General features: G+C 41.3%; 1 protein-coding gene across 2 annotated transcripts in view; it reads left to right on the top strand.

Moving 5' to 3' along the window:
• Nucleotides 1-4,163: 4,163 nt before the first annotated feature.
• Nucleotides 4,164-25,849, top strand: part of GPR107 (G protein-coupled receptor 107) — a 35,672-nt gene continuing 13,986 nt past the window's right edge. Inside the window, exons 1-14 of one of the 2 annotated variants that reach the window (XM_074608248.1) lie at nt 4,164-4,382; nt 9,505-9,630; nt 10,122-10,172; nt 10,422-10,510; nt 11,172-11,338; nt 12,947-12,981; nt 13,194-13,250; nt 14,067-14,177; nt 16,658-16,791; nt 17,741-17,816; nt 18,810-18,883; nt 19,457-19,574; nt 20,583-20,713; nt 22,526-22,569. In XM_074608248.1, the coding sequence (XP_074464349.1) occupies nt 4,272-4,382; nt 9,505-9,630; nt 10,122-10,172; nt 10,422-10,510; nt 11,172-11,338; nt 12,947-12,981; nt 13,194-13,250; nt 14,067-14,177; nt 16,658-16,791; nt 17,741-17,816; nt 18,810-18,883; nt 19,457-19,574; nt 20,583-20,713; nt 22,526-22,569 (1,324 nt within the window). In that variant the 5' untranslated portion in view covers nt 4,164-4,271. Of the gene's footprint in view, nt 4,388-9,504; nt 9,631-10,121; nt 10,173-10,421; nt 10,511-11,171; nt 11,339-12,946; nt 12,982-13,193; nt 13,251-14,066; nt 14,178-16,657; nt 16,792-17,740; nt 17,817-18,809; nt 18,884-19,456; nt 19,575-20,582; nt 20,714-22,525; nt 22,570-25,849 lie in introns of both variants that reach the window. The other variant, XM_074608249.1, reaches the window with a different exon arrangement.

The following is a 25,849-nucleotide window of genomic DNA, read 5'->3' as shown; positions in this document are numbered from 1 at the left end:
TGGACAGAGGTTAAAGACAAGAACTAAGTGTGATTAATTCTGGATATTTCTGGAAGGGTACTTTTTCCTATCTTTGATTGCCTTTGTTATTTACCCTGAAACTCTCCCAAGACAGGGATTGCCACTTACATATTACTTTCAGTTGCACAGTGCCCAAAACAGCAGGGCCCACAGCTCCCTAATTACTAATGTAATTAACAACGATGGGAGCATTAAGAGCTCTTTATGCTGAAGTACGATGCTGGAAAGCTCAGTAGGTCCTAGCTGCAAAAGAATAATTCAAAATGACACTTAGAAGTTATATTGTCTATCACTCCATTACTTAATTCGCACAATCCAGGTCTGATCAACACAGAAGCTGGTGGGAGTTTTCCTTCAGCCGCACTGAGAACAAGGCCATGCAGATCTGTTACCTAGATATGGGCCTATTCCTGTAAGTTTTGCTTACATCTCCTGTTATTATGATTCAGAGCTCTCCCAGAGGTAGATCCTAAGCCCAAGCAGAAGCAATTCCCTTTTTAGAAGGCCAGGACTGCGTTTAGGAAACCCAATCTCACTTGAAAACAGCCAGATAAGCTGCTAAATGATTCAGAAGGTATTTAAAGAAGATAAAAATAAATCCCTAAACTACAGTTCAATCTAAACTTTTTTTCTCTAGCTTTGTTTACTCACGCAAAACAAGAAAAATCACAACTTTCAGAACACAGATGAGCATTTCTAGCTTCCAGGATACAAGAGGAAGAGGACCCACCTTTCCCCCCTGGAGTTATCACCCTTGCAGCTGCTTCCCTTTTAGTTTTATAATTCTACCCAGATCACCCACATCCAAGATAAGGAACGTGGATGTTGCTTGTAACCTCTTATACACTGGGACCGAAACAGCACCAGGAAAGGAGGAGGACACACCTTTCCCTATGGCCATCACAGCTGTTTCCTCTCTGCTGTTATAACACTACACAGATCATTCAGACACATAGCAGGGGACCTTGGTTCTCTTTAAATGCCTTATCAGGGCCCAGAGGGGCCTAATTAAGGCCTGATAAACCTTAATGGCCCTGACCAGCCTCACCTGTGGCCTCCACCCACGCCCTCTGCCCATGGAGTCAGGAGCCTCATTTAAGCTTTGGCCTGAGGGTTTAGTCTTCCTTTGAGCAATGTTGTAGGCCTACTGGTCTCTGTGTCAGCCATGGCTGTCCTAGCTATAGACCCTGTTGATATGGAGCCTGTCTCATATTTGGCCTTATCTCAGACCTGTCTCATCCCTGTAGAGCCATCACTAGGCAGTGTCTGACCTTGGCTACCATCACCTGAACTGCAGACTGACTTCTTAACTCAGCCTTGCCTGTCATTGCTGTGAACTCACCCGATGACCTGGACTCTTGGCTGTTCCCAGCTGCCATCCCTGGGCCTGTCCTGCTCACTTTGCCTGGGGACTGTGGGACTGCACCCTGAACGGTGAGGCGCCTGACCTGTTGTCTTGTGTTATCGTGCTTATCTCCTAACTCTATGTCCCTCATAGAACAGCCAGCCCTTACTACTCCACAGCATGTCTATACCTTGGCTTGTGGCGTACATTAAGGAATTGACACAGTCTACTTTGCTCTGTGCTGAGCTCTGCGTGTAGGCTGTTCTGATGCCAAGGTTTTTCTGACACTGCTCATGCCTTCCATCCAATCTTAATAGTGGCCCATGATGCACTGAAAAATAAAAAAAAATATTTCTGAAGGATTCTAATTAGATGCTTGGTAACAATGAAAGAGTAAAGGAAAAAGATATCTAGGCTAAATGTGTTTAACCACAGCTGAGAATAATTCTATGTGCTAGTAACAGCACATTTAGACCAAGGTGAATCTTGCCTGGAAGCTACAGTAAAGCGTATCAATGTAATGATGAGCATTGCTGTTGTAGCATATTCATTACAGACAGCAGACAGTTTGCATATTGATAGAGATGTAAATTTAAGTACAGACATTTTTTTAACACACAAATTATTAGAAAAATGCATAGCAAAAGAAAGTAAACATTATAAATTCTATTCTTGAGACCATTGAATCTAGGTAAGTGGGGAACTTAACAGTTACTACAATATTCTAATAGTCAGTGGAGAGTTACATGACAAAAAAAAGATCTTCAGACATTTTCTAGTTTGTGGCATAAAAATCTCTGATTGCTATTTGGAAGTATCTTCAGACTAAGAGAGGCTCTTCAGCTGAACCGATCCCCAGAATTATAGGGGAAAAAACTCATACTATTTGACCACTGAAGTAGTCAAAGTGTGTCTGATGCTTAGTAATGGAGCAAGGCATGAAAGCCTGTGGTGCAGCTGTGGTTGCAAGCAACTCTCTCTCAGGAGTCAAAAGTCTCTAGGTTTCCCAGGCCGCCTGTGCACAGGAATTATAATAATTCGAACATTAACAATATTAATTCCAAGAAAATATGTGGACCAGAGTTATCTTTTCAGAATAAATTATCTGATGTTTGGAATTACGTAGGCATTTTACTATCCGTCCGTGAGGCGTAGCTATTTGTGCGCTACAAGGCCTGATGCTGGCAGGACATCTAGCGGCATGTACAAGTTACTGCCCAGAGAAAGAATCCTACTAGAAAAACACAGATTGATTTTTTTTTTTTTTCAAGCTTCTAGATATTTTCTGGTATCACTGCAAGTTTCTTTGGCTGATGGTGAGATTTTTGTGTTTATTTTATTACCTAAGAGTATAAAATAAAAATAAGGAAATAAAATTGTAAGAGGTAATGTACAGTAACATCTGAATCGCCTCTGTACAAAGATGTGACGTTCTACATAATGTTGCTAATATAAAGGTCAAGATTATTGATTTTTCTTTGCCTTTTCACCCTCTCTTGCATTTTACCACTCGCCTGGTCCAATCCAATTGCTTATCTGGCTCTAGATGAAGAAACTTGCACAGCTGTTACTCCATACACTGAAAGGGGAAATCAGAATGTTTGAGCTGACAGCACAGGACTCCCCACTGATGAATTAAATTTACCTACATCCATGGCTTCCCATTGCATATTCAGGTTTTTTTTGGCAATGTGTTAGCCTCAAAGCCACTTTAATTGCCACTGTTCGTGTTTGCTTCTTGTGTTAGTCTCAGTTTGAGCAACAAAGAAGTCACTGAAGCCAGGCCAACCTGCTTGCTGTTTCATTTTGAAGCGGGACTACAGCTACCAGTTGCAAATAGTTCAACAGCTGCAAAACTATTCCAGTGAAGAGGCAGAAAGCCCTTTGTTTTGTTACTTTTTTTTGGTGACATTTAAAATTAATGCTCTAAACCCAGCTTTAAACAGGAAGGCAGTTTTTTAGTTGTTTAGACTACCTGCTGCTCAGACATTGGCTTAGTTCTTAGAAAGAAGTTGAATCCTGCTGGCTGACCCACGGCTGGGCTGGAAGCATCAACCCAAAACCTCCCTCCGAGCTCTGCTGCATGGGCTGAAGTTGTGAGAGCTGTGGCCTTTGTGGAATTTTTCAGAGTTGGAAGGGACCTCTAGAGATCATCTAGTCCACCTCCCCTGCTAAAGCAGGATTGCCCAGAGCACATTACTCAGGACTGCATCCAGGGGGGGTCTTGAGTGTCCAGAAGAGGGGACTCCACAACCTCCCTGGGCAGCCTGTTCCAGTGCTCTGTCACCCTCACCGTAAAGTTTTTTCTCATATTTGATCGGAACTTCCTATGTTCCAGCTTGTGCCTGTTACACCTTGTCGTGTTACTGGGAACCACTGAAAAGAGGCTGGCTCCGTCCTCCTTAAACCCACCCTTTAGATACTTGTAAACATTAATAAGGTCTCCCCTCAGCCTTCTCTTAGAAGAGTCCCGGGGACAGAGCAGCTCAGTGGCGCCCCACCCCAAACCAGGGCCTCGCTGAGCAGCTGCACCCGGGATGGCCTGGGGCAGGCTCGAGGGGTCGGTTCCGCTGTGAGGGCCAGCGGCCCCTCTGAGGGCCAGCAGCGCGGAGGGAGCTATCACAGGGCCCCGGCTGCCGCCATGGCCTTTACTGCAGGGCCAGGCCCAACCTGGGGGACACCCCGGGAGGCAGCCTCCGGGCGGGGAGGGGCAGCCCAGACGGGCCCTAGAGGCGGAGAAAAGGGCTGGGAAGCCACAAAACCCCGGTGGCGGGGGACAAACCGAGCTGACGGGAGACGAGCAGCGAGGACACGAGGGAGAGGCGGCCCCGCCCCGCCGCGGTCACGTGCCCGCTCCTTGACCCCGGAAGTGGCGCGGGAAGAGGATGCTGATGCTGGAATAAACATGGCGGCCCGCGGTGGTGGGGCTGCGCTGTCGTGGGCTGCGGTTGTGCTGGGGCTGGTGCTGCTCTGGGCGGGCCCGGCCGGCGCCCGCGTCCATCATCTCACCCTCAAAGTAAGGTCTGCGCCGCCCCCGTCCCTGTAGGCTCGGCCCCGGCCGCGCTAGGCTCTCCCCGGCTCGGCTAAAGGAAGCGGCGAGGCGGCCTGGGCCTGCCCGCCTCCCGCGGGCCGGCGCTCTCCGCGCCTCCGGCTTCGACCCACTGCCTCCCCCTGGTCCCTCTTCCTTTTCGCTGGGCTCTCCCCCTGAGCCTCAGCCTGCCCGGGCCTGGTTGTGTTCTGCCTTTCCCGTTATTTCCCCCTGCATCCCCTTGGCCATCTCTTGCTGTCTGTCCTTCTACTAGTCGTGAGGAAAACGCCCGAAGGGGCCCGAGAGTTGCAGTGGTTTGAGGGTGTAAATGCTTCACGTTCTGATAAAAGCGAGGCAGAAAGTTATGTGTGAGGAGAGATGGCTGAGTGTGGGATGGGGGGAGGTTTCTGAAGGGTGTTTGGCGTTGGTTTTGCTTTTAACCTGTGCTCTGCAGTAGTCTTCCTGTCCTGATCACTAGTCACTCACGTCTGTCTAAAAGGCAGTGTGGCTGTTTTAGAAGCCTTCTGGATGTAGTTTCTTGGCACAAATAAAGCATTCAATAGAGGTGGAAGACATTGATGCTGTCAGCTCTCTATTTAGGTTTAATAGACTTCTGGCTGTGCTTTGAAAGAGTGTTGTGTTGTCCTGTGACCGTGTTGGAGCAAAAACTAGCTGTTCAGAGTTGTTGATGGGAAGCAGTGCAGATTTTGGTGAAGATCTTCAGCTCCAGAGTGCTGCTAGCTGTTGTGTTTTGAACAAAGATCTGCATAGTTGTTATGTGATAGAGGAACTCTGCATTTGGGGTGATGCTTTTAAAGGGGTTCTGTGGTGTTCATGAACTGGTCTGTAAATCCTCAGAATGAGGTTGTTGATTTTGTTCTTGTTGTCAACAACATGCAATATTTTGCCAATAGAAATATTAGAAGAAGTTAATAAAGTGGTATATGACTAGGACCAGAATTACTCTGTCCTTGTACCAGTTTAGGGAGAGTGCCAAAACTTTGCAGGAGTTCCCATTCAGCCTTTGGGATACAGTGAATGCCAGGGGGACATTCATTCCCTTGGGGAATTTCCCAGACTACGTAGCTGTCTAATGTGCAACCACATGAATATTGTTCTACTTCAGGAAAAGTAAACTTTTTCCTGAAGCAATAAGTTAGGAGGTTTGTGCTTGTTACACTGTTGTTTTGAGGAATTTGTGACCAACAGTTGAGCACTGGAAGAATCTCTGCTGGGGTGATACTTTTCCCTTACATAGAAAATGTTCAAACTGGCCTCAAGCAAATGTTCTCAGCAGCAAATATTATGGTTTCTAGTTCCTATTAGTGTGTCTCTTAACTGCCTGGATTAATTACTGAACTGTACAGCTGGTTTTTGTGATCAAAGTGGGGTGTGGTTTTATTTTTGTAGGTATTTTGTGTGAGTTACAACACTGACTATGGAAAGTAGAAATGTGTTAATGCCTTTGTTCACCTCCTGCATAAACACGAGCTTTATTGTTAGAGCACAGTCTCTCCCTTTCTACTTCATCCAGCGTTTATGTAAACGTCAGGCTCCAACAACTGTACCCTTTCACAATGAAATTTCCCTTCTAGTGTTCTTGCCATTGGCTCCTTGCTTTTAAGTGTGCTTTGACACTGTGCCAAGCTAAAGGCCACAGCTTTGTGTGAGTGTTTGATATTAGGTTTCCTCAAACAAACTGTTACTGCTTAAATTAGAAAAGCCTCAGTCTTGTATCTTTGTAATTAGTGTGCTACGGTGAAGCTTTTTTTTTTGGTTGTCAGAAAAGCAAGCCACAGTCTGAGAAGTTTCCTGTTATGAAAAGAACTTCTGTTGTCTTTATAAAAGCATGCAAAATGATTTATTTCTTCTGAGTTAGAAAAATGATTTGTTTGAATCTTGCTATTAGAGTAACCTTGTCAAAGGAGACTCTTCCTTAGTAGCAATTGTTATCAGCCTCATTAGTTTAATGAGCTATGTTTAAAAGCAAAACAAAACCCCTGCAAGAATTGAAGTTATAGGGGATTGGAAACAATTTTCAGAGGTTTCCAGAAGTAGCTGGTAGTTGGAATGTTTCTCTTGACCTAAAATAAGATTATTTTTTTTTCTTAACAGTTGAATGCTATGATTTTGAAACCTTGTATTTTGTGTAATGCAATGGTAAACTGTCTTGGAGAATGAGGAAGTTAAGTTTAATGCTAGTGAATAGCCAAACATGTCAGTTTCTAGTGACTTATCAAGAGGAACTGTCCAACTGACAATGCTGTGTAGCAGCTGTGGTGTTAGCTTCTGATTAAAGTGAGTTATCTTTGCAATTAACTGGTTTCCAAATGGGAAATTAGACCTCTACTATTTATGATATTGTCAAGATTGCAGTTTAATGTTAAATTATTATTTGGAAGATGTTATTTTTCAGTGGATGTTTGTGAATACTTGTGTCCTTTTAATGTTGGTAGGTCTCAGGCTTCGATTGCTCAAGGTGAAAATACCTTTCACAATAATTCATTTTGTCTTACACAAATTATAAGTCTTGCCATTAGTCTAACACAAATAATAGAATTCCTTCCATTTAAGGGTAAGCACTCTGATGAAACTTTCACTGTACCGATAGCGTGATCCCAATTAGGTTTTGCGTTTTTTAAAGAATATTTTTCTCCCCATTCTGGGCTATAGGATCTGTCCTGTAAACTTACTCAAATGTTGCAGGATCAATTTTTATCCTAAAGGAGTGGAAAAATTGGGAAGATTTTTATGGAAACAAGCTGAGAATTTACTGTATTAGTTTGAGTGTAACCTGTTAGTGACATGTCCCAGATCATCCCTTCTCAAAGAGGCAGAGTTAACTGTTAAAATGCATCCTATGTAAATTAAAATAATCTGTGTGTGAACAGCTCAGGTGCTTAAGTATTCGCTTGTTCACATCTTTGTGTAAACTTATGATTGAATATTTCTGAAGTCAGCAGTTAAGTGATTATAAATAAAAGCTGGATTCTTCCAATCAGTTAGACCTCCTGTGAAAGGTGAGACAATTGTTAGTTAAGCCAGTATCTTTAAGCTGTCAATATGTGGAGCAGTAGATGCTCTTGGAGGGTGTGCTGTTGCTTGGTGGCAACTGGTGACAGTGTGTGTGTGATCATGTAAAGCTGAAGGATTTGTGAACTAAATCTGTAAAGTCTAAGCACTCAAAGCTGAGATAAAACCAGGGAGGAAGGTGTGTGTGTGTTGTGTATTAATTATCTTTTGTTGGTGGGGAGCATATTAGTGAACCAGTGGAGTAAATAAACTTACATTGAACTGAATAGCTTTTGCAAATACTGTGACCTAAGCAGCTGTTGCTTGTCATGTTTACAAGGTGCAAAACACCTTGTGGCTGGATGATGCTGTATTCTGCACCTCTCCCCCCACCCCCCATCTTATTCCCCTCTACTTAATCCCCCAGACAAATGCTTATCTGTCCAGATGTGGTGAAATATGTGATGTGCCATGTAAAGAGCTAGTATTAATCTTCTATTCTGACTGGGAAATTATATTGAAAGTAGTGTTAAATGAACCAGATGGGCTCTTGTTTCAAGCATGTTAAGTGATCTAGAACCTGGAGACAGTGCAGCTATAATACTCTGTTGAGCAAAGCATCTGCTTTGAGCCACGTGTCATTAACTTTTTTCCCCTTTGGAGCATTAAGGGAACCATCTGGTTATTTGCCAGGTTAACTTGATTCTATTAGCGTGATCTTATTACAGCTAGATTACAGGTTAGGTGTGTCAGGATTTGTGTCCTGCTATTACAGTGAGTGATATTTATGCATCAGGAATGTTTTATGCAGACATGTCAAAAGTAATACTGGGGGTAAAGGAAAAGAGAGAACTTACTGTACTTCTACAGTTCTTAGCTCAGTCTTACAGTGCCTTGTCCAGAACAGTTTGTTTGCCTTTAGCAGCTGACTTCTATGCTTAGAGTATTCTGCAATCTGATTATCTTTTCCTTGAAGAAACAAGACGAAAAACCAATTTTCTTACTTTTAGTGATGCCTTGTAAAAGGGCTTTAAATCATATTTTAAACTTGCTTTTTAATTCTCATTGCTCTATTTCCGCTTTTCTTCCAATTAATGATCCCGTAAGATCGAGGGTCCAGCTGCATACCTGTTTGTTGATTCTTGAATGCAAAGTAACAGGGATGTGGCCTTTCCTCATCTGATGTGGCAGCTGTGTGCAGTGGTTACTGCTTTTCATGTGAGGCCCTTCATGATCTCCTTATTTAAAAAAAAATAAAAAAGCTTGCTGTACTTGAACCTTTATCTGCTGAGCAAGGCACAGAAAGGGATCCAATTCTACTGTTTCTGTGCCAGACTGAGAGGAAGTAAATTATTCTATGGCTAAGACTGGGAGAAAAAGAAGGGATCGGAATTTTCCTTTTAGAGACACCAACCCAAGCTCTTATGTTTGAACCCACGTATCCAGTTTTTGGTATTTATCCTACCTATAAGATGCAAGGCCTTGCTAAAAATCATTTGGAGGAATGGGACTGCATAAGAAACTTTCTCATCTGGTGCCATACGCATGGTTTTCCAGTGTGTAAGGTGTTTGACTATCCCAACATTGACCCTGCCTAGCAGAAAATCTGATGGGATGACAATACACTGTGATATTTGTGAAACGCTTGGCCAAAACCCAACTCTCCGTTAAGTAAGATCCCTGTAGTCAACTAATTCCTTTTCAGTCTGTTGCAATTACAGTAGTTAGCATTCAAACAATAATTGTCTTGATTTGTCTGCAGTCTTTTTTTTTTTTGTTGCAATATTTTGTTTAATCAGTGATGCCAGCTATTTAATTTCATCCAGACTTTTTTCTGGAATATCCCTCAGTAGTATAGTCAGGTAATTAGCAGACACATTTATTTAAAGTTTGTGCTCTTCAGGCTCTTGTAAGAGTTGGTCAATTCCAGTGAAATAATTGGTTATATCTGAAGGTATCCTAAAGAAATTTTCTCTTGGCAAGATCAGATAGGTGTTTTGCATGAATACTTGTCAATCTCTGTTACCCTGCTTCCTCTTTGTTTGCCGCTGCAGATGACGGTGTATGTGATTTGTAAACTTGCTTTCCTTTCTTACAGGATGATGTGAGGCAGAAAGTGCACCTGAACACGTTTGGCTTCTTCAAGGATGGTTTCATGAAAGTTAATGTCATCAACCTTTCATTGAAGCCACCTGTGGGCTCTGATGACAAGAATGGTTTATCAGTAAGTTATTTTGAGTCCAAAATCTGTATTAAGCTTCCTGTGAAATTGCCTTTGCACTGGATGCCTTAAGTTGTTTGAGGTGTCATATCCTAACTGCTGGTGTTCTTGGCTTTGCTCTCCACTGTGAGCTGATATATATATATATATATATATATGAGGATATATATATTGTGAGATTTATCCTTGACCGCTATCCATTCTGCTTTAAGGATAAACTTTAACTTGTCTGATCCTTTACTGAAGTTAGTTTGGATTTGAATTAGTATATATTTTATTCTTGGTGCATATGGATAAAGCAGCAAGTTTATTATATTTGAGTATTTTTTTCCTGTCTAATTAGGTAATGAGAAAAATACCTGGATTCTGCCTTAAACATAGGTTAATTTATTTAGAGAGCAGTATCTTTGACTCTTTCAGTGGTGGTTTGGCTTCTGATACTAGGGGAGCCTGAGCTGTTTTAATTTGACAGATTCTTCTCAATTGTCTCTTAGGTGGGGTTCAGTTTGGATCGAACAAGGAATGATGGGTTCTCCACTTACCTGGTAAGAGTAAGAGATGTGAACTTACTTTTCTAAGCTGGAGACATCTCATAGTTGACCTTACTCCAGGAATGGTCAGAAGAAATAAAATTTAAAAAAAAAAGGGGGCCCTTTAGACATGGGCAGGTTATTAAGGATAATTAAATCTTACAACTTGCTGGACTAGGAATGATAACCTCTACCTGGGGAAGAACATGTCCCATTTCTTATAAAGAGGAAGTAACTTCAGAGATGTTTTGCTTATATTACCAGGATGAAGAAGTGGATTACTGTATCTTGAAGAAGAAACCAGATCAAGATGTCTCTGTTGTAATCCTACTTCTGGACTTCAAAACGGAAGCGTGAGTAAATAGTGCACACTACACTTTAAAGTTATTTCTCTAGCAGAAGCTAACGTAACACTTGTGGAATTTATTTAAGGGCTTGGAAAGCTGCTGTGCATGTAGTTTATTTTTTAATGGGTTACTTGTGAGCTGAGCAGAGGTGAGAGTCAAAGAAAAAAATCTGTAGTAGAAACCAGTCCAAGAATTCTTCCTGGAGGTGTAGGGGGACATAGGGCAAAAGAATCATACGTTAATTGTGCTGAAGGCATGAACTTGAAGTCTTGGGTCACTTTTGCAGCTCTTGCACTGAATGTGCCATTTTGTTGTTTGTCTTGAATTATTTTATGGAAGTACCTTCAAGGCTGTGTTGCTTTCTTTTGCAAGAACAACTATAACTGTTTGTGTGGAAACATAATTTCTAATGAGAATCTGATTACTAAAACTAAATAAACTTATTTTTCTTCTGCTGCTCTAATTACATTTGATGTGATCATATAGTGTGACTTCTCCTACAGTGATCAGTTCAATGCCAAGCTGCTTTAAGTCATGATCTGGTGCTTGCAGGTTTTGCAGTAAAAAAAAAAAAAAGTCAAGACAAGTTGATTTTCTTTTATTGGGTATATATAGGTTATGACAGCCTCTTTATGAATGTTGATTTGCTTTCATTTTGTTTATTTAGTGTGAAAGTACGGTTTTCTGCAGAAGCTTCTTCTTTGTTACCAAAAATTTCGTTCATGCCTGGGGAAAATGTTACTGCCTTAAATAGCAAGCCACTAAAAACGTCTGAACAGAGCAGTGATTCTGGTAAAAGTGCTGCAAAGACCAACGAAAATACAGACAGCAAAGGTAAGCCTGCTGAACCTGACCTATATGTGCTCTCACTCCTAATTCCTCATTGATGTGCATCCAGCAGTGTGTTGTGGTCGCATTCTGGGGTCCCCTTGGGCTAAACTTGGCGAATAGTCTTGTGTAAACCTGTGCATAGGGCTACCTTTTGGGCTGGAGTCTCTCCTGCTCAGTGATTCATGTTCTGTTGGTCCAGCAGAGGCCTAACATGACTGTTGGAGACCTACAGTACCTGTGAGGAGGGGTTGAGGTACTTGGTTGTCCTCTGTCTGGCAAAAAGAAGTCTAAGGGGGAATTTGGTAGCCACCACCAACTAACTGAAGGAAGGTTAGAAGGACAATAATGCCACGCTATTTTTAGTAATGGCACACAATGCAACCTGTGGCTGTTCCCTCTTATTAAGTCTTGGGTGTCTAAGATTGAGTGCTAGGAGGGAAAAAATGACTTTCCTAGGTGGGTATTACAGCGCTGTAGCAAATCATATGTGGAAGTTGCAGAACCCCCATCTTTTGAAGTTTTAAACATTTGACTAAACAAGGCCAGGATCAGTGTGATATAGTATTGACAGTAGGTGTGCTTTGAGTCAGAAATTGGATTAAATACCTCCACAGGTCCTTTCCGGCCAACATTTCTATTCGTCTATGGTCGTCTTTTTCTAAAGAGTTGAAATCTAGTCTATCACTTAGAAGCTATAAGGATGGAGACGTAACTGTACCAGTAACCTTTCTTGGAGGCACAAGTCTTTGTCTGGCTTCCAGACCAGCAGACGAAACAATTCTATAATCCCATCAGAGCTGAGATTAGCTCTAAACAGTTCATGTTATCCCTTTGTGAAAGAGTTTAGAATTGTAGCAGTCTGAGTCTGTCTCACCATGTCATGTTGATAAGCTTTGATATGGGTGAAAATTACACGCAGCTGTTCTAACAAATCAAGAACTAAAGCTGTATGGCACTGAAGATAACTGATAATTGAGCTCTAGTTTTGATTTTTCTTGCATTAAAAAGTGTCATGCACATTGACAGTATGTGCGCGTCAGCCAAAAGCAAAGCTTAAGTCTTGAACTTCTGCTTCCTGGCAGGTCACCTGTGCTTTCATTTCTTGATGTGTTTTTTGTTTGGTTGTTTTTTTTTCTTCCCGGGGCTTTGCTTAGCAAAGAGCTGAGAACTTTTTCCTTCCCCAGGGCTAATTAGGACTTCTGTATATTTGTCAGGCCATGTATCAAGATTACTCAGTGAGATTAACAGTACTTGGTGATAATATTAAAAGTTATAGCTGTAGACTGTATGAAACAAGGCTGTAGTCTGCGTCTGGTGTAGGTCATCTACATCCCTGTAACTGGAAGGGTTGTGAAGATTTCTTGGGTAGGCTTTTGTATAAGTTGTAACAGTAGAGAAGTCTATCCTAGCACTTGATGATGCATTTAGAATGAATGCTAGTTGTGGGAAGAGTCCTGGGAAAGAATCTCTGTTAATGATTATCTAGGAAACTGCCACGCAGACAAGTATAGGAAGATTTGAGTTAGGTGTTGGCAATGTGTGAAAGGTGGTAGCCTATGAGGATGTCTAAATGCAAACACGCTGAATGTACCATTAATATTTTATCTCTAGATAAGAAGTCCAAACGAAGTACAACATCTTCCCAGGTAAGAAACTATCTGCTCTTCTCTTTCAGAAATAATCTGGGGGAATATTCCAGTATAAGCATAGCCAGAAAGTGGAAAGTATTATTTTCTGTTGCTCTCAGCCTCCACTGTAAATATACAGAATACAGTTTGGATTGCCTGGATTATGTAGCCAAATGTGGTAGTTACCCACTTAAAAAAAAAAATCTAAAAGTCTCTTTTCCTTTTCCCAGAGCATAGTAGAACAAGAACATGCTGTTCACAATGACAGAGGAACTTTTTCATTTCAGGTAAGGTATCTGTCAGTGTCTAGTCCTAATGTGTGCAGACAGTTCCTTCACTGTACTACTGCATGAAAAGTAAGTGTGGTATGGATGCCTCTCTGATAGCTCAGTAAGTTTTTGAGTGGACTCTTATTAAGAATAAGTGCTGGAAATCTTTCTTCATAAGGTGTGGGAAAGGTTTTTAACTGTCTTTGGTATGATACAGTTCTAAATATCTTAGTCTGTAAGACTCAGCATATTAAAGTTCACTGTGGTGCAACTAGCGCGTACAGATTTCTAACAACAAATAACTGTGGCCTGACTGATGACTCACTTAAGAGGAAGATATTCTCTATGAAACCAGATTAACACTTTGTTTCAGCACCCTGGTTCACTTGTGGCTGTTGGTTACTGTAAAACAAACACACTTTAAATTCTGTTACGTGACACAAATCTCATTTCCATAGCTATCACAATTGGTATAGTTGGAGGAGGAACAGAATAGCTGCTTATGCTTTAGGGCAAGTATGATAAAAATGTTATGCTTCACCATGTTAAATATATGCTTCTTGTTATCTTTTCTCTATGGTGAAGTAAGTTAACACTGATATTTAAAGGTCCTGGATTACCGGAGTGCACAATCGTAGATAGGTGCAATGATTTTGCATCTGGAGTTCTGTTGAAACTTGCAGATATGCTGGTATCCTCGGAACAGTATGCCTGCTGAAAGGAACCAACTGACCTTAAATGTCTGACTTTTTTCATGCTTCCTACCAGGGCAACCCTGTTGTGAATGAGAAGAATGCTGACTTTCATGCTGACTTTTCTATTCCTTATTTTCAGTTTTTATTTAACATCAGCTCTGATAACCAAGAAGGTCTCTACAGCCTATATTTCCATAAATGTGTTGGCAGCGATGGGCTGACTAATGATCAGCAGCTATTTAGTCTCGATGTGAGTATAGCTTCTAAAGTATAATTAACTCATTCACTTAGATTGAAATATACAGCTTTCAATGCTAGCTTGTATACCAAGCACACGCTGTACATGAGCATATATATGGGGTGGGAAGTGATTCAGAATTGTGCATTTAATCTGTGTGGTGGCATTTCTGAAGGAAGCAACTACAGTAAGAAGAACTAAAATACTAGTTTTGGAGAAATGTCTGGAAATCTGAAGACTGTGTGGGCTGGGTTCAGTCTGCACAGTTGTGACTAGATGCTGTAATGAGATGGGAGCTAAAACAGCTGTTCGATTTTTTTGCTGGGCTCAAAAATCACTTTTTTTTTTCCTTTACACAATTGCAGATATTAAGGCTGTTGCTGCAATCTAAATTGTTGGTATTTGTGAATTCAGTGTTTTTGCTTTTTCTGGCCTAATTAAAGATGCATTTCTACAATGTTAGTTCCACATCTTAAAGGCAATATGTTATAGCAAATGTTTTATCTCTCTTAACATCCAAGGGTTCAGTCCTATGCTCTTTTGAGCCAGAGTGCATTATCAGAGCTCTGGCTTTCCTGTTTTTTCTTTCCTGTGCTCATGCTGGCATCTCTGCTGGTCTATAGTGAGCTAATTCTGTAATGAATCTTCTCAATGACCGAGGTAGTTCGCAGCCAGATCAGACCGCTGAACTGATTTTTACGTAGTTGTCCTGACGCCACTGCGAGGGAAAAGCAAGGGAACACATAGGTGATAAAACTTAGCAACAGCTTAACTCAGATTACTTTAAATCTGCTTCTGAAGTTGTATGTTTAGAAGACTAAGTTTTTTAATTGCTGATTATTGCTTTGACCCACTGAAGAAATTGGAAAGAGAAGAAAACCTAGAGATGCGGGACAGTTTCAGCACTGCAGACTATCTTGATGCATTATTTTATTGAAGTCTTAGAATCATAGAATTATTTAGGTTGTAAAAGACCCTTGGGATCATCGAGTCCAACCATCAACTCCACTCTACAAAGTTCTCCCTTACACCATATCCCTTAACACCACATCTAAACAACTCTTAAACACATTCACTCCACCACCTCCCTGGGCAGCCTATTCCAGTGTCTGACCACTCTTTCTGTGAAGAATTTCTTCCTAATGTCCAGTCTAAACCTACCCTGCTGCAGCTTGATCCCATTCCCTCTTGTTCTGTCACTAATTACCTGTGAGAAGAGACCAGCACCAACCTCTCTACAGTGTCCTTTCAAGTAGTTGTAGAGAGCGATGAGGTCTCCCCTCAGCCTCCTCTTCCTCAAACTAAACAGTCCCAGCTCCTTCAATCGCTCCTCATCAGATTTATTCTCCAGGCCCTTCACCAGCTTCGTTGCCCTCCTCTGCACTCGCTCCAGCACCTCGATATCTCTGTTGTATTCAGGTGCCCAGAACTGGACACAATACTCAAGGTGTGGCCTCATCAGTGCTGAGTACAGGGGGACAATCACCTCCCTCCTTCTGCTGGTCACACCATTTCTAATACAAGCCAGGATGCCATTGGCCCTCTTGGCCACCTGGGCACACTGCTGGCTCATGTTCAGCTGCTTGTCAATTAGAACCCCCAGGTCCTCTTCTGCCGGGCAGCTCTCCAGCCACACTGCCCCAAGCCTGTAGCGATGCATGGGGTTGTTGTGGCCCAAGTGCAGGACCCAGCACTTGGCCTTGTTGAAGCTCATGCCGTTAGCATTGGCCCATCAATCCAATCTGTCCGAGTCTCTCTGTAGAGCCTCCCTATCCTCACGCAGATCAACACTCCTGCTTAGCTTCGTGTCATCTGCAAACTTGCTGATGATACACTCTATGTCCTTATCAAGGTCATCAATAAAGATGTTAACTAGAAATGGTCCCAACACTGATCCCTGAGTCTTAGCACATATACTCAAGCCATTTAAGGGCATAAGAAGGTTGTTAAATAAAGCTTCTGTTTTCTCAGTCACAGGGTAATAGGCTTGCAGGAAAGTTCTTCCTTTCTCTTGACAGGTGAAGAAATCCACTGTAGTAAACCTAAGAGTGAGTTTTTTAGCTATGTATGACTCCACGCCTAAAATCGGCACTGTGCTATAAAACCCCTGCTTGTTTATGCAAGGTTGTAGACACTGTTTCTAAATCAAATGTGGGCAAACTCTGTAAAGTTTGGTACAGAGAACAACTATTCCTTGGGAAAATTACTTTGCCTTTCTGAATTACGTTGCATAACTGAAGCACTGGAAACAACCTCTGTCCTCTTCTGCTTTTCAAAGAAATTATTGTTGTGGGTGTAATTTTGCAAAATGTTTTGAGATTCTTGAGGATGAAGAGCTGCTTTTATTTTTTTCTTTAAGAGTCTCATAACAGTCGCCGCTTCAGAAAAGCTAATTTTAAATGAGCGACTTTGATTGTGAACTGTAATTGTTAACTCAATGCTTTAGCAAAATGTCTTCTCAACTGTACACATAACACACCTTTAATATTCAGATAGAAATCACGGAAAAGAATCCTGAAAGCTACCTTTCAGCGGGTGAGATCCCACTGCCAAAACTTTACATTTCCATGGCTATCTTCTTTTTCCTGTCTGGGACTGTATGGATCCACATACTTCGTAAACGCAGGTAAACGGACTAGTTTGGTGTCAGTGACAAGTATGGGCCTACCTTGTTTGATTTTTATTTTTTTATTGCTCCTCTTATAATGCCCAATTCACAGACAGATTTAATCACTTACAACTCCAAATCTGGCTCAGTATTTGATGCCTGATACATACAGTTTATAGTTGAAAACAGCTACCTCTGTCAGTAGCATTGTTGCAGACTATTGTTCCAAAGTTATCAAGTCTTACATAAAGAAATCCTTCATGTAGAGTACATATTAAAATATATTGTGGCAGCAAATAAACAGGAAATTCCTGTAGTTGATGACAAAAGGAGAATGCTACTTGAAAATAACTTTAAATAACAAGAAAAACTTGTCCAGTTTTTTTAATATGGTGAGTAGCAGCTTATGGCAGTGGAGAGCCATAAACATTTTGATTATAGTTGCAAGCGGTAGGAATTCCTGATTGAAAACCATACTCTTTAATAGTTAAAGCATAGCAACAGAAGCCATGAGAACCTATGATTCCATTTTGACTTTACTTCTGACTTAGTCTGAAGTTCACTTGGTAATCAGATTATTTGGTGGTCTGGAGTTCACTTGGTGGTGTGGTGTAGTAACTTGGGGGCTTTGGATGGAGTAATACATGAATTATGTTTAGCAAATGTTTAGCAAACTTTCTAACCGTTATGATCTATATATGCAAGATGTTCCTATGAATTACTATTTTTAAGTAACCCAATTATTAAAATACAGAGTTGTAGAATATGTAGTTGAAATGTTGTTAAGGATGTTGCAGAAACTTGGACTGCAGCATTAAAGGGAATCCTTTTACACCAATAGTCAGCTCAGCCTGGGAGTTACTGTTTGACATTTGTAGGTTTTAAAGAAATACACTTGGGAACAGAAATTTTTACTGCTGGCTTTTAATTGATGCTCTTCCTTCTTTTTTTTTTTTTTTCTTCCAAGAAATGATGCCTTTAAGATTCACTGGCTAATGGCAGCCCTCCCTTTCACAAAATCTCTGTCCTTAGTCTTCCATGCGGTATGTATAAGAAACATGGAATCCAGGGCATGCTGTTTTAAAAAACAAAAACAAAAAAACAACAACAAAAAAAAACTACTATGGGAGGGAGAGAGAAGTGTGTTTCATATTGAAGCATTGGAATTGAACTGCAGCTGTTTGCTGGAAGTGATTTGGTTTTCATCAGCAAATTCTGACTTTAAATACAATTGAGATCATGTCCTGAAGCGGTGAAGCAGCAAGCACGTATGAGGGTTGAATGAGTTCCATGAATTCTAATGTTTTGGCCGTCTGAGGCTGAAAGCTTGAGCTATGGTGCTGCTCCAGCTACATGGCTTGCAGTAAATGCTAATAGAATGGAAACCTTGGTGAATGTTTGTAAAATTCAGGGCCACTACTTCACCTGAAGTATTATGGTGTGCCGTAACAGACCTAACGTTATAAGCTTTGACACTTTTAATACATAAAGTCTCTATTGAATTGTATTGACTTTGCTTTTCCACTGGAAATATCTCATAAACAAAGGTAATGGCAAGCATTTAGTCCTTCAGTGTTTGTGCCAACCATGATCTCCACCCTCACGTTCACGATAGTATAACTGCGACAAACATCTTTGGAGTCTAATGATTTGAATCTGCTTTCTAGTGAAAGTGAAACTAGAAAGCCTCTTGTCGCTTAATGTGACTGAACTTGAACAATGAATGAATAAATAGGTTGCAAATGCAGTTGTTTAATTATAGTTAAGTGTGGGAGCTGTGTAGGAAGGATGTAGATTGTATAAGATACATTCCCTAATGCTTAGGAAATACAGTGAATGGAAATGACTTCATTGTTGCTAAGCAAAAGTAGAACATGTTGGGAGGAAGTATTCTCTGAGATGTAGTAGAGTTGAGTTTGTACACACTGATTGGAAAATGAAACTCGAAGTGGCTGTCAAGCAGACCTGGTTTATAGACATGGGTGGGGTGCTGATGAGCAGTTCGTAAAATAACACACTGTATTTTCTGCTTCCAGATCGACTATCATTACATTTCTTCTCAGGGTTTTCCTATTGAAGGCTGGGCTGTTGTTTATTACATCACTCACCTGTAAGTATGTCAGAAGATTGACGTGATAGATTCAAACAATGAAACTGAATTCCGTGTGGGGCTGTCCCCCTCCTGAGCAAACTGGAAAATTGCTGATTCTTTGGTACTACGTTCTGAGTGACCAGACGATAATCAGCCCTGTGTGAAGGAGAAAGCTGTACTTACAAAAGGCAGCTGCAGAGAATTGGTATTTATGTAGGTGGGGGAGTGGAAGGATAGGAAATGCTTTGCTTTTCTTTGTTCGCACTAATATTCAAGTATCTAATTTGTTCTTGGTGTGAATGGTAAGAGGGTACAGCTGCCAGTGTTTTCTCCTGTTCATGATGGTGAATGGATTACTCCCCCAGGAAAAGATTGCATATATTGACAATTGTGAATGAAGCGTAATATTGCTATGTGATACACAGTTGTAAGCAAGTACATCTGCTTCACTGTTGTAGGGTAAGCACTTGCCAAAATTATGAATAGCAAGGCATTTGTTTGGGTTTGTGGCTTTACTGACTGTAGGAGAGAACCTGGGCAGCAGAGGAAGTGTGATAAAATCTCTCACTGCGGTATCTGTTTCCCTTTCAGACTGAAGGGTGCTCTTCTGTTCATCACTATCGCCCTTATTGGCACAGGCTGGGCTTTCATTAAACACATCCTGTCAGATAAAGACAAAAAAATCTTCATGATTGTCATCCCACTTCAGGTGAGGACTCAGCTGTGTCAATACTTAACTGTCTTGTGGGAGAGCTGCTTGTGGAAACTGTAAAAGGCTGTGAATCCTTTCCAAAATACCGCATAGTTACTGCTTGTATGAGCCTATTAGTTACAATATCAGTTGAGCTGGGGTTTCCTGGGCCAGAAGTAACTTCTGTAATTTTCCCCACTTTTCTCCATATATTGAGTATGACATAATAGTGATCAAATAGTGTCAGCAAGTAAACAGCAAACTATAAGGTAGGTATATTCATGCTGGGGCAAAACTTGGACTGCAAAACAGTACTAAATGGCTAAGCACAGAAATTAAGTGAAAGCTGTCACTTCTGAAATGCTTGCTGAATGGACGTAAGGTGGAAAAAAAAAAACAAACCAAGACTTCTAGGTCTGTTGGGTCTGAGGGAAATTTTCTGAGTGTGTTCAAAGCGATCAGTGCTTGTCTCCTCTCCAGGAATGGAAGTAAATAGGAGAGCAGCACTTCTATTTGTTGTAGGCAGAACAGTTTTTCTGCCTTTTCAGGAATCCCTTACCCATCTGCAAAATGACAAGTGTATAATTTGTGTTTGAGGCTCTTCTAGAGCTCAGGTATGGAGTACAAAATGCAGTCAATGACCAGTTTGAATTATTGGCTTAACTTAGAATAATGCATTTAGACTGTTTGCTCTCTGTGTGTATGTGGAGTCCTGTTTCTGTATGTTTACAAATAGATTTTGCTCTTTTTATCTCTACTGATACAGTAGATTCAGTATTGCATATAACAAAAAGGAATACTTTCTGAATGCCAGCAGAAATAAGTTCCAGTCAGTTTTATTTCTGTAAATGCTGTGAAGATGCTGCTGAATGTGTGACTTTCTTGACATAGAGCTGCAGAAGAATTATTGATGTTACTGAATGGGCTCTTTCTGCAACTGTGGGACAGCTTTTGCTGAATTGGCAGCCCAGATCTAGTATCTCCTGGGAAAGCTTCTGAAACCATTGAGTGTGTTTTGTCCTGTAGGTACTGGCAAATGTGGCATATATTATCATAGAGTCAACAGAAGAGGGGACAACTGAATATGGAATGTGGAAAGAAATCCTCTTCCTGGTAGACTTGCTGTGTTGTGGAGCCATCCTGTTTCCAGTGGTATGGTGAGTCGCTGTGTGGTTTCTGAGCCCTGATGGCTTGAGCTGTTTCTGAACTATTGAGTATTGACTGATAGCTAGAGCTAAAGATACTGCCAAAGTAAAAAAAGTCAGTCATCTGGAATCAAGTGTTCTGTTAATATTTTTTTTTTTAAACTGTATCATTCTTTTGAATTCTGTGTTGTGGAAGATACTTCTTTTAGGGATGTTAAAGTGGGGATAAGGTAGGGTGGGTGGTGATTTTAAGTGTGGCCAGCACAGTACAGACAGAGGTGCTTTTGAAACCCAAAATTTCGCAGGAGCGCTGACTCTTTCTTACATTGAGAAATGGGGTTTTGCTTTACTGCCTGAGGCTGGAAACTAGGCTGCTAAATTCTAAAACAATAGTGCTGTCTAAGATTCGTGCTGCCTTCAAGCAGAGTAGCTGCATTTTTACTTAACTGTTTAGAAGAAATAATCCCACATGGAGCGTTTCCCTGCCCTTCCTTCCACTCTACTTGTCAAGGAATAATGTTGGTTATATAAAACTCAACCAAAACACAGATAATTCAGATAAACACTATTGTTGCTTCTTGCCAATTAGTCAGAACATTCATCTTCCAAATTCATTTTAGTCTTAATTGGATAAACAGCTGCATTTAAAGGAGGATATGAAGGAGTTTCTGGCTCCCTGGTTAGTAAATGCAGAATATTCTTTTTTATCTTCAGTATTTTTTTCTGAAACATGGAGTGAATATAAATGTCTGTCTAGTAAACATGTCACCGCTCTAGAGTGCGTAACTCTTGAGTGTTTCGGAGAACTGTTTGATAGCGCATGTGTCCTTACCTTCCCAATTGTCCTCTGTGTAGGATCAAAACAATACACAGCCTTGTTGGCCTTCTGCCAAGGCTGGGAAATGTCTTCCAAGAAATTTGCACTACCCACTTGTCCCTTCCCCCATTCCAGTCAAAATGCAGCAGCTCTTCTGAGTTTGAGTGCGTTTGGGTATGGTAAATAAACCTGCAGGAATATTAAATTTAACTGTAGAGAGACTTGATTTCCTATGATAAAGATGACTTCTACAGTTGTAGCTCTTACTACCTAATGCTAGAATCCATATATGCTACCTAGTGATACAGTGGTACGAAACTGGCTTTCCATAAAGAAACTGCATCTAAAGAAAAAAATGCAGTTGGGTGAGCTGTCCTGTAACTGTTCATAGTGTGCAACCAGTGTTCTGCATTGTCATGGTACCAACATAAACTGGTGGTGAAGCCCAGGACATAAAATCCTGCCCCTTTTTTCATCTGGGTAGTGTCACTGCAGCTGTTGGGATGACTCATGTGAGCAAGGTGACTAAGACTTGGCCCTTGAGTTTACATTCCTGCAGGGTAGCTTCTGTTACATAAGTTGCCTATGTAGACATGTAAGCTGTAATCAACTATTTAAATGAAAAGAGCTTAAAAGGGCAGTAAGATGCCAAATGCTTGGCAGTGCTCTGAATAGTAGCTCAGCTTAACTGTACAAGTGTAAAGCATTATGCTGGAAAATGCCCCAGTTTCTCACTCTGCTCTCTCCCTCCCACAAAGCTTTCTGTAGGCTGAAGTAGGCTTTAGCAATCAGCTTTCTTAATCACAAGGAGATACAGATACTTGAACTAACTGCCTGAGCCGGGGAGATGGGGGTGAAATATATTCAGTGCCAAGCACACTAAACACAGTTAATCATGAGCATAGCCCAGCCATAAAGAGCTAACAAAACTTGTTAGAGGGTTGCAGTGAAAAGGGAGTGGAAAAATTGTAGCTAATCTACTCTCTTTTTCCCCCGTTATTTTTCAGGTCAATAAGACATTTACAGGAAGCTTCAGCAACAGATGGGAAAGGCAAGTAATCTGTAATTTTCTTCTGGTTTATGCTACATGCCATAAGATAATGCCAGAATTTCAAACACATGATGTTGATTTTAAATATGTAAACTAAAACTATAAATCTGCACTGTGTTATTGTTGCACCGATGCTTTTCCTCAGTGGGCTCATAGGAATAACTTCTGGAAAATGAGCTTTTTCATGTATTGTTTTGACTATCAGAACTCACGTGTGAAACTTATTCTCTTGTACTTGCACAGCTCTCAGTGCTCAAGCTAGACATGACATCTAGAGCAAATCATCTTGACAGATTTTCCTTCTTTTCTCACTCGGGTGTTCAGAAGCAGAGCTAGAAATTAATTCCCCAATTGCTGACTATTAGTCAAAATAGACTCCCTTGTTTAAATTTCTGCAGAAATCTGTTCCTGCCAGAATAGAGGAAAACAAACCTCGTTTGAAACAAAACATAAATTGGTGTTCAGTGTAACACGGTTCTTGACTTGTCCATGTTTGTACAGGAGCTTAAAGGACTGCTTGTGTAAAGCTGAGTTGCGTTTATTGTAGCAGTGAGATGATGGATGGAAGGCCAACCCAAATATGGCTTCTGTAGCATGTGCTTTTCCTGCCTTATCCTCTCTTCTTAATTAGTTCTTCAGTTGGCTGCAGATTCAAGCTGTGGAGCATAGCACTGGCTTCCTTGGAAGCAGGCAGCCATTTCAGTAATCTGCCATTTGATGGCCTACTTGAAAGCTTTATTTGCAGAAGGCCCTTTTTTGGCAATATCTTTTCAACCCAGTCTTACCCGTTAACTCTTGTCTCTCCTTTCTGGACATAACCTCCTATGTCTGGATACTTCTTCCAGCTGTTTCCTGGCTTCCACTGAGACTCTTGGATTTTGGTGGAGATTGCCTTTGTAGTCTAGTAGGTGAACTGTAAGGCTGGGTACTGAGCTCAGCTCTGTGCAGACCACAGATTAGGTCTCTTGCAATCTGTTGAATTGAAACAATAATTAAGGTGAGCCCAGCATTTTTTTAGATTCAAGTTGTTAAAAAAAAAAAAATCCACAACAACCGTGCAAACACAAAAAAACCCAAACCACCTCAAACCTAAAGGGGGGAAAATATTTAATTTCTCATAGAAACCAATGCAGAAGAGGTTAGTGTTGATATAACATGAATGTTATTGGTAGCTTTCTCATCAGTGTGTTTACATGGGTTCAGTGACATTCACTGATGAATTTGTTTTGCCTTGTCCACTCAGCGTATGTTCTGGAGTATTTATGCTCTTATGGTTACAAAGTCTGCTTAAATTTAGGCACACCGTGAAAGCAGTCTTTCCTCTGAACTGAGGACTTCATGTACGTAAGGCCTGGTTCTTAGGGGGAGCCACTGTGCGTGACTGCAAATAGCAGTCAGCTTTCCTGTAACTAAGGCAGAACTGTTGGGTGGCAATTGAGTCTGTGACTATTCAGATGCTGAGCAATCAGCAGATAGTGCATGTAACAGCCAAAACCTCTAGATCTGTACGGCCTCAGGTGATTACACCGTGCCTACCTTGCACTTGATGGTTCTTATCACAAGATGGTGCTATGGAGTTTGCTTAACTTCAAAATCTATTGAGTGAAGGAGAAAAAGTGGCCAATGTCAAGGATGTTCTGCATAAAGACTGGACCTGTCCACTGTTCATGGTAATGGGTGGAATCCAGACCTGAGTACACCCAAGCAGCTCTGAAGGATACATTGAGGTGTATAATGGAGGTAAAAGAAAATGGTGATCTGAGAAGAACTGGCTGTGTCTATACGCTAGTCAGTGCTATGCACAATAGCCCTTAAGGACTCTTCTTAGTTGTCTGTTTTGTCTTGCTTTCCACGGGTAACAGCACTCATGCTGAGTTTTCTGGTGACTTTCTCACTGGTGAAAAAGACCAAAGGAAAATTACTCTTGCTTCCTTGTGTCTTTTAGAACTAACAACTCCAGGACCTCATGGCTCAGTTTCCTGAGTCTTGTCCTCTTCCAGCTACTTCACAACCTGTTTATTAGATAGCACTCCCTTGGGTCAAGTGCAGCCATGACTGCAGGGTGACTTGACTAGAAATGAAGCAGAAAACTGGTCGAACTACCAGTCTTTTAGACTTACAGCTGTGCTTGCCATAATGTATTAGCAATGTACAACTATTGAAAAGGCTTATTGTAAGTAGCAGTGAATTGGAATCACTAGGTAATGGTTGCTTGAACTTGATAACTTTTTTAAAATTTTTCTAAAGTGGGAAAGCTAGAGGAACAGGTCTAAAGCCATAATTATCCAGGAAGACCTTACATGCACAGATGCTGTGGATTGCTAGTGAAGAGATGGCATAGCACAGTGATACAGCTGAATTTGAGCTGCCTGATTGTTTGCTTTTTTCCCTTGAAGGTGATCTTTAAAGCAAAATATCTGACCTACACAGGCTTCTTATCTTGCACAGCAGTGGGCGTAAACATCCCATTTTTAGAAGCTTTTTTCTTCCCCTTTTAAAATCACCACCTTCAGACTTAAGCAAGTGCCTAGCTGCAGCTCTTTGGTCTGTCACTGTATGCTCTTTCAGATGAGAGTCCGTGCTCTCTGTCCATTTCTAGACCTGCATTACAGATGTCTTGCAGATTTAAGGCAATCAGCCTTGCAAACTGAGCTTAAAATTGTTTGGGCTGGAAAGATGGTCAACTACCACTACCTTGTTTACAGGCATCATGAGAAAAGGAAGAGAGGGAGTACGTTGTAGTAAACTTGCTTATTTTTGTTTGAAACTCAAAGTTCTTGGTCACTGGACCCCTCAAGTCTCATAAGCCACTGCTGCGTATCATGTCATCTGAAGGAGGAATGGAAGTCTGGAATCACCACTGCAGTTTTTGTTCTGCTTGTACCTCTGCGCATGCAATGAGATATGTGAAACTTGGTGCAGTCTGATCACAAACGGTTAGCTGTTTTCCTGAAGCACTGCAGCATGTCACAGTTGGCAGCAGAATTGGGGGAAATACATTGCAGTGTGTAGCTCCCAGGCAACATTCCCTTTGTGCCGTGCAGTGGGCAAATGGTGATTAATGCTTTCATACTTGCCCCCGTGTCAGGAAAAAACACTTGCTGTATTCACTGTCCTCCTGCTTCTGTACTATGAAAATGCTGTAAAGAAAGAGCCTCGTCCTGCGTGGTGCAGAACACCCTCTGCTTAGCTGAGCTTAGCAGACACTGGAGGCGTTGGCTCCCGGGAGACCTGTGCTAAAACACCCCCGCAGCTCTCCAGTGGGTAGGAGGGGGTAACC

Source organism: Larus michahellis, chromosome 15, assembly GCF_964199755.1.
Source record: "Larus michahellis chromosome 15, bLarMic1.1, whole genome shotgun sequence".
Classification (NCBI taxonomy): Eukaryota; Metazoa; Chordata; class Aves; order Charadriiformes; family Laridae; genus Larus; species Larus michahellis.
This window is presented reverse-complemented; position numbering and strand designations above follow the sequence as displayed.